This window comes from Pelophylax lessonae, assembly GCF_965119305.1.
Source record: "Pelophylax lessonae genome assembly, chromosome: 3".
NCBI classification, from domain to species: domain Eukaryota; kingdom Metazoa; phylum Chordata; class Amphibia; order Anura; family Ranidae; genus Pelophylax; species Pelophylax lessonae.
In genome coordinates this window covers 258,259,177-258,272,949 of record NC_138770.1, presented here as the reverse complement: position 1 = coordinate 258,272,949, position 13,773 = coordinate 258,259,177, and the positions used below count along the sequence as shown (strand labels likewise).

The window sequence follows — 13,773 nt, the reverse complement described above, 5'->3', positions numbered from 1 at the left end:
GGAGTACAACCAAGACCGGACAGAAAGTGTGTTATTTGCAGGATTTCCAAGTGAAAATAAATGGAAAAAAGCTTGAGAAATACAGTAAAAGCTAATGCAGCAACTACATCTAAAGACTGGTAAACTGCAAAATATAATTTTTTTAAAATTTAGAGTTTAGACACACTTCCCTAAGGCCAGCAACAATAAAATATTCAATAGGCATTACGTATCTCTAAGATGGTTTACTAGATAGAAAAAGGTAATGTGTTGACTCCACAACTTGACTAATGCATCGCATGGCTTGCAAACAGTGTATACAACCACCAACAGCGATTTCTTTATTAATTGTTCTGGGTTCTGTGTTAGTGTTTCTAACAGGTGGTCTGTTCTGCATCATATTAGTAGTTATTTAGAGACAGACCCACCCAACTGTTGGGCAGCATCAACACACATCCCATTTCTAATCTCAGAAAGGAAATTCCATTACAGTTAAAATGTAGTGTTACGAATTATACCTACTATAGTAACCTTTCTAGGAACAGTGGTTTACAGTTTTTTGAATTTGATTGTATATAATCATCTAAAATCGAAGAATTCAACTTTGAAATTGCCTGAAACAGAGATGCAAATGTTCATATCTAAATAAATTAGCTTTTAAAATAAAATAATAAAATATTCTCTAGAAAATGAATACCATGTGTGATCTTATTTTGTTTACTTTCAAATTAATTATTTAAATGATTACTTAGAAAATCAGTGTTGTTATGACAGAGGTAGAGCACCTCAGATCAATTTGCTAATGAGGGAAGAACATTAGCTTTAGATATAAAGATAGTAAGTTGGAGTTTCAGAGGTACATTAGTTCTTAAGCAAAGACTGGAAACTTGGAGGTTTAGCCTACTTATAAGAGTATCAAGTAAAAATAAACGTATTTAAGTGATAGAAAATTTTAATGACGGGGTCAAATCTGTTAATAACAAATGTTTGTTTGATCTGAGTATTTACATGTAGTATTTAAAGTGGTTCTAAAAGCAGAAGGTTTTTTTTTACCTTAACCACTTGCCGACTGCCGCACGACTATTTACGTCGGCAGTCAGACCCTCACAGGCAAAGCGACGTAGGGTTACGTTGTTAGCCTGTAAGGGTTTTGGGAGCGAGCGCGCACCGCCAGATGACAGCGGGAGAAAGGCAGGCGGCTAGTGTAAACAAAGCCGCCTGTCAGTCTCCCCTGTGTACTATGTAGGACCGTTGATCACTGTTCTTACACATCAAGCCACAGCCAATCACAGTTAGAAACACGCCCCTAGGGACACACTTAACCCCTCCCTCTCAAAAAAGTTAACCCCTTCACTGCCATTTTTACAGTAACAGTGCATATGTATAGCACTGATTACTGTAGTAATGTCACTGGTAACCCCAAAAGTGTCAAAAATGTCAGTCAAGGGTCCGATCTGTCCGCCCCAATGTCGCAGTCCCGCAATAAAAATCGCAGATCGCCGCCATTACGCGTAAAAAAAAAAACAACAAAAATGGCAAAAATCTTTCCCTTTGTTAGTAAACGCAATAACTTTTGCGCAAACCAATCAAAATACGCTTTTTGCGATTTTTTTTACCAAACATATGGTAAAAAAAAATTGGCCTAAAATGTTAAAAAATTTTGATTTTTACATTTTTTGGGGGGGAATTTCATATAAAAAAAATGTGAAAAATATTGTTATTTTTGCAAAATTGATGCTCTTTATTTGTTTATAGCGCATGATCAAAAAATCGCACAGGTGATCAAATACCACCAAAAGAAAGCTCTGTTTGTGGGAAAAAAAGGACACCTAATTCGTTTAGGTACAGTGATGCACGACCGCGCAATTGTCCTTTAAAGTCCCGCAGTGCCGAATCGCAAAATAGGCCCTGGCCAGGAAGGGGGTAAAATCTTCCGGGGCTTAAGTGGTTAATGCATTCTCTATAATAAAGTGGTTATAAGCCCTCACACATAACCAGTGAAGTGAATAGCCTCAGATAATACACAGAGAAGAAACAAATCATTCTACATAAGTTTTACTTGTATATCTGCTGTCTTCCCCTTTCTAGGCCCTTTCAGAAGTGCAGATCATGTTCAAAATCTTTCTTCATCTGTCCCAGTGAAGTGGGTTGGGAGACTGCATTTACACTGTGTGAGAGCTGATTGGAGGAAAGGGACCCACCCCCCCTTTACATAGGCAGAGCAATAAAGGAACATGCGGAGCTGTATTCTAAATAGACGAGCTCAGTGCTTATCATCCTCAATTTTTAGCACATGTTATCTCATGTGTCAGAGAACTTGTCAAGAAGTGACACATGCTGATAACAGAGAAATGAAGCACCAGAGAGAAATTGCACTTAGAGCTTTGGAGAGAGATAGGTAAACACTACAGGAATACGTGCTTAGATCACATTTCATGAATGGGGTTTACAACCACTTTAAGGTAATAATCCCCTAAAACCTTCTAAAAGCAGCTCCCCGCAGATCCCCCACCCCTTATATTTACCTGAGCCTGATCTTGACCCAATGATGTGTATGAGAACCGAGGCTCTCTCGGCTCTCTCGGCTCTCACTCTTCTCATTGGCTCAGACACAGCAGTGTGAGCCATTGGCTCCTGTTGCTGTCAATCACAGCCAGTGAGGAAGGAGGGGGCAAGGTAAAGCCACTGTCAGTGTGTCTTATAGACACACAAAGACGACTCAGGAGTGAGCATGCAATGAAAGCTGCTTGCTATGGGAGGCTCTTGGTGGGGAGGAGGAGCCAAAAGCACTGGCAGGGGATCCAGGTAGAGGAGGATCGGGGCTACTTTGTACAAAACCATTGTAACTGCACTTAACTTCAATTCCAACTCAAAAAAGTGACATTTAATCCTAAAATCAGATACATACCTGATTATAGTAAAACCGAGTTCCAACGTTGTTTCAACATGAGATCATCATGGATCACTAGCTGGTGCATGTATTTTGATGCAGCAAACCTTCTTACAGTCTCCTTCAGTTTGGCATACAATGGTGTACTAGTGGAAACACAGTCCCCAGTCCATTCTCTCTCCAAAAAAGGGGCAAAACACTTCCATCTCAAATGACAAGGCATTTAGGGGGAGATTTACTAAAACTGGAGCACACATAATCAGTTGCAGTCTAGTAACCAATCAGCTTCTAATTATTTTATACGACACCCTATTTGCACAATGGTAAATGACAAGGCATTTAGGGGGGATATACTAAAACTGGAGCAGAAACAATCATTATTTTCTAATTTTTTCCCCTAAAAAAAATGGAATATCTGTTTTGGTCGGAGTAATACTCATTTTGAATAGTGGCTTCAGTGTGTGAGTCATGGAAGAGGTCAACGAAGACTATTGTTCATCATGTTGCATTTACAGTAAAGATATTATATATTTTGCTTCCAAGGCACAACTTCTGCCTTGGAAGCAAAATATATAATAAACATTTTACAGGGAAGAACATTCTGAATATGATGATGCAACCTCTCTCCTGGAAAGAGAATCAAGAACTTCACACTGTAATACACAAGGTACTAATTGTTACAGAGCAGGCAGGAAATATTAATCATAATGTACTTTTAATTATTAATCAGAGGTACGATAAACTATCACAGTCTACAAATTATTGTACTTTATTCCTGGCACTTTCTGTTAATTACCTAACACATATCTAAAACATCAATTATTAATTACTATGCCATTTTCTAGAAAAAATAACAAACTCAACCAAATATTTATTCTTATCCTAATACAAAATGCCGTGATTTATCATATTCCCACAGCTATTAAATGAACCATAGAAATTACTAAATAACAAAAAGTAAATTGTTGACACTTTAAATTATAATCAGAGATTATTGTGTTTTTTTGTGTTTGTTTTTTTCCTTTTTCAGGGAATACTGAGGAAAATATGTATCATAATCAGTTATAAAAAATATGTGAAGGTAACAACATTAAACATCAATTATCAAAAAAAAACCCAAATTCAACAAAACACTTTAAAACTGTTTTCTAGGTGTAGACTAAGTGGTCTTAGAAAAAGTATTGTGTGTGTGTGTATCTCCAAGAGTGTAATATCTTCAACATAGCTTTATTAAAATAAAGTAAAATATACTCACAAATGAGGAATATACAGCAGGGGGAACCTAGGAGAACAGTGGAGGGTTTGAACAGCTGATAGGTAGCAGATTGTTATAGTTTCCAGTCACATAAACATTATACTGGGAGTGTGAGCTTATTTTAGGTGCCTGCTGTATATATTTCATTTGTAAGTACATTATTTTAATAAAGCAGTGGTAACAATCTTACACTAAAGAACAAACAGTTTGTTTTTTGAGGAAAAAAAAAACTGATTAAAGCAAGCCATAGACGGTTTGAATTTCAGCAGGTTCAGCAGGAAATGGCCGGGATTTGAACTACGTATGGGCAGGGTGAATGTACCCAAGTTGATGAATCAATCAACTTGGGTACAATCAGCATGCCAGATTTTACATGCAATTATTTCATGCAGCTGTTATAGCCGCTAGCAATAATCACTGTCTTTTCCCAGTGGGGACAGCTTATGCAGCCCCACCACCGGGAGAACACATTGGGGTTGATTTACTAAAGGCAGTGGCACTCTGCAAGTGCAGTTGGTCCAGGGCTTAGTAAATGAGGTAAACCTTCAGTTTGAAAATGTAGCACTGCTCCCTAAAGGACTGCTGAGAATTGCACTTTCTGGATTCCCCTGGGTTACCCGTAGCAACAGTCTGTGGAAACGTATCACTTTAGATGCTTGGCTCAGACAATGAACAGTCCAGGGGATTTGGTTTTTGTGTTTTATTTAGAACTGCGATGGGAGAAGGGATGAATGGGATACTCCAACTATGAACTATACACAAATCTTGTGGACAACTAGCTGTAGTGTGCGGCAAGGCCGTTTCTTCACCTTGTCTCTGAAGTGAAGATAAAGAATATGATCCTGTTATAGTTTCTCTTCAGGGTCCTAACCTGGCACCCCCTTTCTCACTTGTTGTGCGTGCTAGCCCCTGTCCACTGACTCTCCACTGGAGTGGTCCCCTTTCTGGGCAGACCCCTGGCAAGCTTCCCGATACTTACAGACAATGTTTTTCCCAAGGTTGCTCTGCCTTCAACTCCACTTGCCAGCATCTGCTGGACCTCCTGGCTCAGCACCAGACTTCTGGTTCACTAGGCCGACCACCTGTGACCACCTTCCATACAGACAGGAGGAGAGACAGCCGTCACCCTCCTAATGGGACCTGGCTTCCCGCCCAAAGACACCCTGTCACATGTGCCCTGAGCTTTTTTAACATATCCCAGGATGCACCACTGTTTGTGCCAACCCACTGGGACAGTTACAAAGCCTGTGTGTCACTGGCTGGGTTTCCTCCACTGTCCAACAGGCTCCCCTATTGGATACAGTGGGGACACTCCCTCAGACCAGATGAATCACACATGGACACATGCAGCAGACATAACTACTGATCAGGCTCCCCTGATAAGCAGATGGAGCAGATTATAATTTGCCTGCTGCTCCCCTGTTAAGCAGGCAGAGAAAACTATTCTCCTTCCTAGCAGCTATCTAGGAGGATGCTACACAAAGAAAAGAATACTTAATTATGTGCAACGAAAAATTAAAAAACAGCATTTTTGCTTGCATATGATTGGATGATGGAAGTCAGCAGAGCTTCTGCTCATTTACTAAGCTCTGGAGCAACTGCCCTTGCAGAGTGCAACTGCACTTTGCAAAGTGCACAGTATATTTACCTTCAGTAAATCCACCCCATTGGCTTAGCGGAAGGGATTCCCCTATCTACACTGTCTGTGTTGATAGGGGAATGAAGCACATTTATTTCCTGCTAGAAATTTGCTCTGTCTATGGCTAGCCTTACTGGCCAGATTACCAGGTAAAAATATAAGAAGGAAAGCCTTAAAAAGGAAACAAATGCATCTATCACATCTAAGAATTTGTAAGTTGCAATATAATAGATATTTGCTTTTGGGTTTAATACTGCTTTAACCTCCCTAGCGGTATTCCCGAGTGTGCTTCAGGGTTAAATTTCAGTGCCAAAAGCGGTAACCCCGAGCCACATTCGGGGTACCGCTAGGGAGATCGCTGGATTCTGTAAGAGAGGGTACTCACCCTGTCCCTGGGATCCAGCGATGTATCTCAGCAGTGTGTGGCGGCCGGATCTTCCTCCTGATGCTCTGTGCCCAGGCATCGTCTTCTGCGACGTGACACTCGCAGGGGGATGAAACCGGCGGCAAATTTGAAAAGTTATAAACACAAACACACTGATACACTGTAATCCTATTGGATTACATTACTAAAATAAAATAAATTTACCTTAGCTTGCCCCCCAGTGCTTTCTTTATTGCCCTTGCTGCATTGTTCCTGTACCTTGTGTCTGGATACTGCAGAGCGACCATGGCGTCAGAAAAGCGCGCCGCCACCTCAAAAGTGGTATATGACCTGCTGGAAAACAGCGGCAGTGATACAGAATCGCTTGCAGAATGGAGTGATAGCGATTCGTGGGGAAGTTCGTCATCAGACGCAGAAAGCGATTTTAGCGATGATCCTGCAACTCTGCCCAGTGACGTGCGGACTTGGTGCTCGATTGACTGCAGTACAGAGCATGTAGCGCCCCCAAGGTTCCCGTTTACTGGAGCACCTGGTATCAAAGTGGATGTTGAGGATGACAACCCCTTGGCATACCTCCAACTCTTTTTGACCAATGAGGTTATTGAAAATATTGTTATGGAAACAAATCGGTACCAGGAGCAACAAGCTGCAGCGCATCGGCGGTTTTCAAGGAGCAGAATGTGGGAACCCGTGACCAAAGCGGACATCTGGAAGTTTCTGGGTCTAATTATTCTGCAGGGAGTGGTGGGGAAACCCCTGCAGAAGTGGTATTGGACCACCCACAAATTCCAGGCCACTCCTTTTTTTGGCACGGTCATGTCAGAATACAAATTTTCGCTCATTATGAAATATTTGCACTTTACAAATAAATGACAAATTTGACGAGACTTCTCATCCAGCTCCAAAACTCAAAAAGATTTGGGACATTTATTAAATCATTTTGAAAAATTTCCAGCAGTCCTATGTACCAGATAGAGACATTTGTATTGACAAAAGTCTAATGGCCTACAAAGGAAGACTCAGCTGGATACAGTATATAGCGTCCAAGAGAGGACGCTTTGGCATAAAGTCATTCATGGTATGTGAATCCAGCTATGGATATACTGTATATGGCATATTGTCCTTTACACCGGGAAAGGAACCAAATTCAATGAAAGGTTCAGCAGTTATGGAATGGCAACTGCTTCGGTTCTTACGCTGATTGAGCCATTGCTGAATCAGGGGTACTGTGTCACCACAGACAATTTTTTTACATCCCCAGAACTCTATGAGTTGCTTCTTCAAAACAAGACGGATGCGTATGGGACCGATAGAGCTAACCGGCGTGACATGCTGTCAACCTTTGCAAATAAAAAACTAAAGGCAGGAGAAATAGTTGCCTGGCAGAAAGGAAAAATGATGGCACTGAGATGGCGCGACAAAAAATATGTGTGCCTAATGAGTACCATTCACAACGCCTCTACTCTCATGGTACACACAAAAGGTGGAAAAAATGTGATGAAACCACAACTGGTGATGGATTACAATAACACCATGGGAGGTGTTGACAGAGCTGACCAGGCCATGACTTTTTATCCAGCAATGCGGAAACAACAAAAAAAAATATTACAAGAAAATCTTCAGGCATCTTCTTGAACAATGTTTGTGGTCTCTACTAAAAAGAGTGAAAGGCCTGTGGTTCATGTGGACTTTGTTTGTAAAGTTGCCAAACTGATATTTCTCAGGCACCAAACACCAATGGCTGACTGGTCGTCACTTTATGGACCACATTCCGCCAACAGAAAAGAAGCCTGCACCCACAAGGATGTGTGTGGTTTGCTGTTCCAAACGTGACGACACTGGAAGGAAAAGCAGAAAAGAAACACGGTACTACTGTCCTGACTGTGACGTTGGACTTTGTGCTGTACCCTGTTTTAAAATGTTCCATACCCGGGACGTTTACTGAAGCAATATGACTACTAATATTGCATCCTTGTTTGGCCAAAAAAAATGTCAGTGTTTTTGATTATGTTATTTACTATAATTTATTGAATAAAAAAGTATTATTATTATTATTATTATTATTATATTATTATGTGTTATTATTTATAGTTAGTTATTATATTATAATTTATGATTTCATGTTTCAAACTTTATCATACCCGGGATGTTATAAAGAAGAACGCACAGTAAAAGAAAATTATATGTAAATAGTTGGTTTGGGCTGCTCATCCTTAAGAATTACATGCAAAATAATGGTACAGCTTTAAGCACCTAAAATCTGAAATAATCATACCGCCCGAGAGGTTAAGGCAGAGGATCTAGAACATGTATACAGTCAACGAGGAGAACAATGCTAGACAAAGATAGATGCTAGTAGATGGATAGAATAGGAGCACTAATAGATGTGTGACTTGTGGCAGCAGAAGAAGCAGTGGGTGCAGTAGAAGTTAATTTTGAAAAATATTGGAGGAAGTAGAGTAGGCATAGAAGAGAAAGACACGAAGTACCTTAAAAATATAAGGAGAAGAGGCTGAAAAGAGAAAAGTTGTAATAGTGAAATAGGAGAGTTGGTATAGGAATGCTAAGGGACAAATTCCGAGAATGGGAACATAGGTGGACAGTAAGAAAACTAAGGGTAACCTTGGGAAGAAGGGTAAACTGGTTAAAAAAAGAAATAGAGCAATGTAATAAAGACACCAAGGGGTGGGCAAACAGGGAGAAGAATAGAACATATAGTAATAGGAGCCACAGTGAAGGGCAATGCAATAAACATTATATTTAAATAAAACCTTTTAAACAGATAATAGTTTTAAACTGCATAGAGTGATCACAGTCCAGAGTTATTGAGTAACTGAGGTAGAACATATTGTGCACATCCATCATGACCTGTGTTTTCCATATACCTGGGGTACCTGGATATAATTAAGCACATACCAAAACAATACAAAATAAATTCCAAAAAATGCAACAGGTCAATACAATGTATAGATTAGCTGTTCCGGACAGGTCATGTTTTCAGGATTGCCTTCAAGGTGGACGAGTGTTTTAATTACTGTTAAAGGCTTGGTATTAATGACAGCTATTTTCTCAAAACATTGCTTGGTGGAGGGTATTTGAGCACTTATCTAAATTGATGAACTGGGAGTCCATCACGGACTCAAAAGGAACAAAAAACAGACTTGATCTGTCCCATTACAAATATCACTGCAGCATCTTGGAGAACACAGTAATGCTAACACAATGTTTACAGACTGAATACTGATTTTAAAATAACAGCACTGTGTATTGAACAATGGTAATCTTCAGCCACAGAAACACAGTAAAATTTGCAAATGCTGCAGGTTCAGTATACAGTATATTAAAAAAAGAGAGATATAGGTCTTTTCAAACCTTATGTCCCAGCCTGCTGGTTTCGTATGGATTTCATATGAAGCGATATCCTAGCATTGCATTTGCCATTTTATTTTAGACCTTGTCCCTTTTGATGTTTTGCATAGAACATAAAAATAAAAAAATATTAAAAAAAATGTCAGGAACAGAAGCTTTTATTTTGAGCTTTAGGGATCTTAGCTGATTTAGTATGCAATTGACTTTCAATGTTGCTTTTCCATCTTCTTCTTGTTATAAACCAAAACAATTTATTTGGTATACATTTTCTTTCCATAAATGTGAGATTTCATTTTCTAACTGAACCAGCGCAGTTTTGTCTATCTGCATTTCTGAGCTTGATAAATAAGGCAGAGTAGACAGCAGAGTCTGCTCATTGTACTGATAAGGCCTACAAAACAGCGCAATAGTCTGAGCTTTTAATTCTGAGTGATATTACAAACATTGCTTGTGTGTTTTGAATATGGATGAGTAACCAAAGGGTTGCTGATATAAACAGTGTAATGCAAAATATGAGCAGAGTATGTAATAACAGTCGTTATGTTTGAATATCTCTCGTTTAGCAATCCAAATGGGGCACAGTCTCAGGAAAACAGATGGCCAGCGTTCACACTCGATGAACAACATTACCTTATGTTAGACACAGAAGACTCAAAGACAGATCGGAAAATGCGTGCCAAGCAGTGCAGATTCTGGAACAAATTCTATCCCAAAATCCTGCAGATAACAGGTAAATAACAAAAAAATTAATATTCTAAATAAGAGGGAGTTTATAAAACCAACGTACCTTGAAGGAAATTAATATTGTCACAAGAAATTAATTTTGAAAGAATATACATTTCTCAAAGGCTTGTCTTGTTTAAAAATGCAAATATTCTGTTTTATAAGGAATGCCTTACTGTAGTGAAAGAAGGGAGCAGATCAGCATGAGCTCTATCACTGTTTCTCAGTGTGCCTAAAGACAAATTAAACAGTAATGGCCTTCATGAAAGAGAGCTGGGGGAAACCTAAAAATTCAGATTTCCAGACAAGATTTAACTGCTTGAGTCCAAAAAAGGTAAAGGAAACTGGCTAGCATTTATCCAATGTTGAAAAAGTTGGATGTAACTTTTAGGGCACAGCTGAAGAATAAGGCAAATGGACCAGCCTGGCCTGCAGTGCTGTGTTCCAGGTCTTTATCAATGAACAAGACACTGGATAATGACACATGATGGCAGACTCAGAAAAGTAAAAAGGGTTTTGAAGAGCTTTAAAATGGATGAATGGAGGTAGGGATGGGGGTGTTTTTTTTTTTTGTCCATAGATGAGTGTTAGGCAAGCCTTGCAGCAAGAAGTGCATTGATTATACCATGTGGAAAAGAGAATTCTTTTCAGACTTTACCCCTAGTCATACGTACGCTATATTGCCAAAAGTATTGGGATGCCTGCCTTTACACGCAAATGAACTTCCCCTTCCCCTTTCATCTCCCCACTCATCGATTTACTAAAGACTGTCAGAGACTAACTGTATATCTGGCTTGCGACAATACCTGTTTGTTTGTTAAAAGTATTGGGACACCTGCCTTTACACGCAAATTACCTTTAACAGCATCCCAGTCTTAGTTCACAGGGATCATTATTGAGTTGGCCCACCCTTTGCAGCTATAACAGATTCAACTCTTGTGCAAGCCAGTAAAGTTCCTCCACCCCAAACTCACTCATCCAAGTCTTTATGAACCTTTCTTTGTGCACTGGTATGCAGTCATGTCACGCACTGTGGGGGGGGGGGGGTGTCAGGCCAGCGCCGCTTCTCCATCTGAAGGCAAGTGCTATAGCTGCTCCTTCAGTCGGCACTGCGGACCCGCACTTCTTTACTCACGCTGCTCACAGGGGGCGGCAAGAAGGTGATTGCCCGAGCAGCCTCCCTGTGTGCTTGGATAGGAGCAGCGGCATATAGAGGAATTGATCTTTCCATATTCCACAGGGGGTCCAGCAAAATAAGTTGAATAGGAGAAGCAGTGGGGCAGCTGCATGTAGAGGAATTGATCGTTCCATATTCCTCCTGCAGCCGCTGAATGCCTGATTCGTTTCCTCTCCTTTCTGCTGGCATTTAGCGGCTGCAGGATGAATATAGAACGATCAATTCCAATACATGCAGCTGCCCCACTGCTTCTCCTATTCAACTTATTTTGCTGGACCCCCTGTGCTCTTCACCCCCCCCAGTGCTGTCCAGCCCCCCCTCCTCTCCAGCCCCCCAGTACTCTCCAGCCCCCCCAGTGCTCTTCAGCCCCCCTCTCCAGCCCCCCAGTGCTCTTCAGCTCCCCCCATGCTTTCTGACTCCCCCAGTGCTCTCCACCCCCCTGTGTTCCCTGGTTCCCCCGTCAGTGATCTCCACCCCCCCAGTACTCTCCAGTCCCCTGCTCAGTGCTCTCTGGCTCCCCAGTGATCATTGGAACCCCCAGTGCTCTCCACCCCCACCACCCTGCTATCCCTCCCGTGATCTCTGTCCCTCTGGCCCCCCAGTGCTCCCTGCCCCCGTGCTCTCCAACCCCCCTGCAAGGCTTTCCAGACCCCCCTAATTCTCTCCATTCCCCCTTAAATTTTTCCAGCCCCCCCCCCCGTGCCCTTCAGCTCCTCCAGTGCTCTCTGCTTCCCCTGTGCTCTTCTATCTTCTATCATGTCTGCAGTCTCTGACCATCTCTTGTATCATGCCTCAGTCTCTGACCATATCCTGTATCATGTCGGCAGTCTCTGACTATCTCCTGTATTATGTCCGCAGTCTCTGACCATCTCCTGTAGCATGTCTCTAATCTCTTACTCAAACTTAAACACATTGCTAATAGTATTAGCCATCTGTTTATACCAAAGGTAGGACTGTGCAGGGAGGTAGAGAGTGTAAAAGGGGGCACTGTGATTAGAGAGACAGAGGGGGGGGGTGCAGGCTGCAAGGGGAATTGTGAAATTTGTACAATAAATATTCTTGAAAAGCATTACAAATTTTTGTGGGTGTTTTTACATTTTACAGTTTTTTTTGGGGGGGGGGGGGGGGTGCCAGATATAGGATCCGCCCCGACTGCCAAATACTCTAGGTACGCCACTGCATAAGAGTGCCCTTCACTGGAAATAAGAGGCCAAGCCAAACCCATGAAAAACAACCCCACACCTCAATCCCCCCTCCACCAAATGATTTGGACCAGTGCACAAAGCAAGATCCATAAAGACATGGATGAGCGAATTTGGGGTGGAGGAACTTGACTGGCCTGCACAGAGTCCTGACCTCAACCCGATAGAACACCTTTGAGATAAATTAGACTGCGAGCCAGGCCTTCCCATCCAATATCAGTGCCTGACCTCACAAATGCGCTTCTGGAAGAATGGTCAAACATTCTCATAGACACACTCCTAAACCTTGTGGATATCCTTCCAAGGAGAGTTGAAGCTGTTATAGCTGCGAAGGGTGGGCCAACTCAATATAAAGTTAATGTGCGTGTAAAGGCAGGCATCCCAATACTTTTAAAATGATAGTGTATTTTATGTCGCCTACTACAGAAGTGGTTTCATCACTTCCATATATCCACCAGTTTGATGACCTAGCTCTGTCAAGCTACATTTTCTTATTTGATAATATTGAGGACTGTTCTTATATGAGGATAAAAGAGGGCTTTGTGTATGATTTTACATATAATTATTTTTGCTTGTATATTTTAAATAACGACTTAAGCTATTATGTATGTTATTTCTATACTTATTTTTTTAAACTTAATTTTTGTATTAAACCCTTTACAAGGGCAGTTTATTTTAATCAGAAGTGGAACGGAACACACTAATCTTGCTTTATTAGAGACAGGCTCATTTCTGTCTAGGATAGTCATTTCACATAGATTGATGAGGTCAGTGTTAATAAGATGCATGACTTATGATTTGATTTGTGTGACCTTATCACTAAGAAAGTAAACAGGTGGCAATAATATATCACACTGTGTCCTTCCACTGCCTTTCAGGATGTAAATTCCTCAGTGGGATTGAAGTGTTACATTGGACTGAATTTCTATGAAGTAATTAACCAGATCAATTATGTATGGAGACATATGTTTAATGATGTTTATGTTTCTATTGTCACAGGTGTTATTATCAAGGGCTCTTTTATTATATTAAATTCCCATGGAGAGTTAGGTAGGGATAACTGCCCAAAGACATAGCCATTGCTCTGTTTATGCTATTTCTAAACATCATTACCAAAGTATTTTACTAAAATTATATTAATTTAGAGCAAAAAC

General features: G+C 40.8%; 1 protein-coding gene across 2 annotated transcripts in view; it reads left to right on the top strand.

Moving 5' to 3' along the window:
- BCHE (butyrylcholinesterase) overlaps window positions 1–13,773 on the top strand; it is a 130,290-nt gene that overhangs the window by 102,343 nt on the left and 14,174 nt on the right. For both annotated transcript variants that reach the window (XM_082252041.1, XM_082252042.1), the window contains exon 3: window positions 10,081–10,247. In XM_082252041.1, coding sequence (XP_082108167.1) covers window positions 10,081–10,247 — 167 coding nt within the window. The remainder of the gene's footprint in view (window positions 1–10,080; window positions 10,248–13,773) is intronic.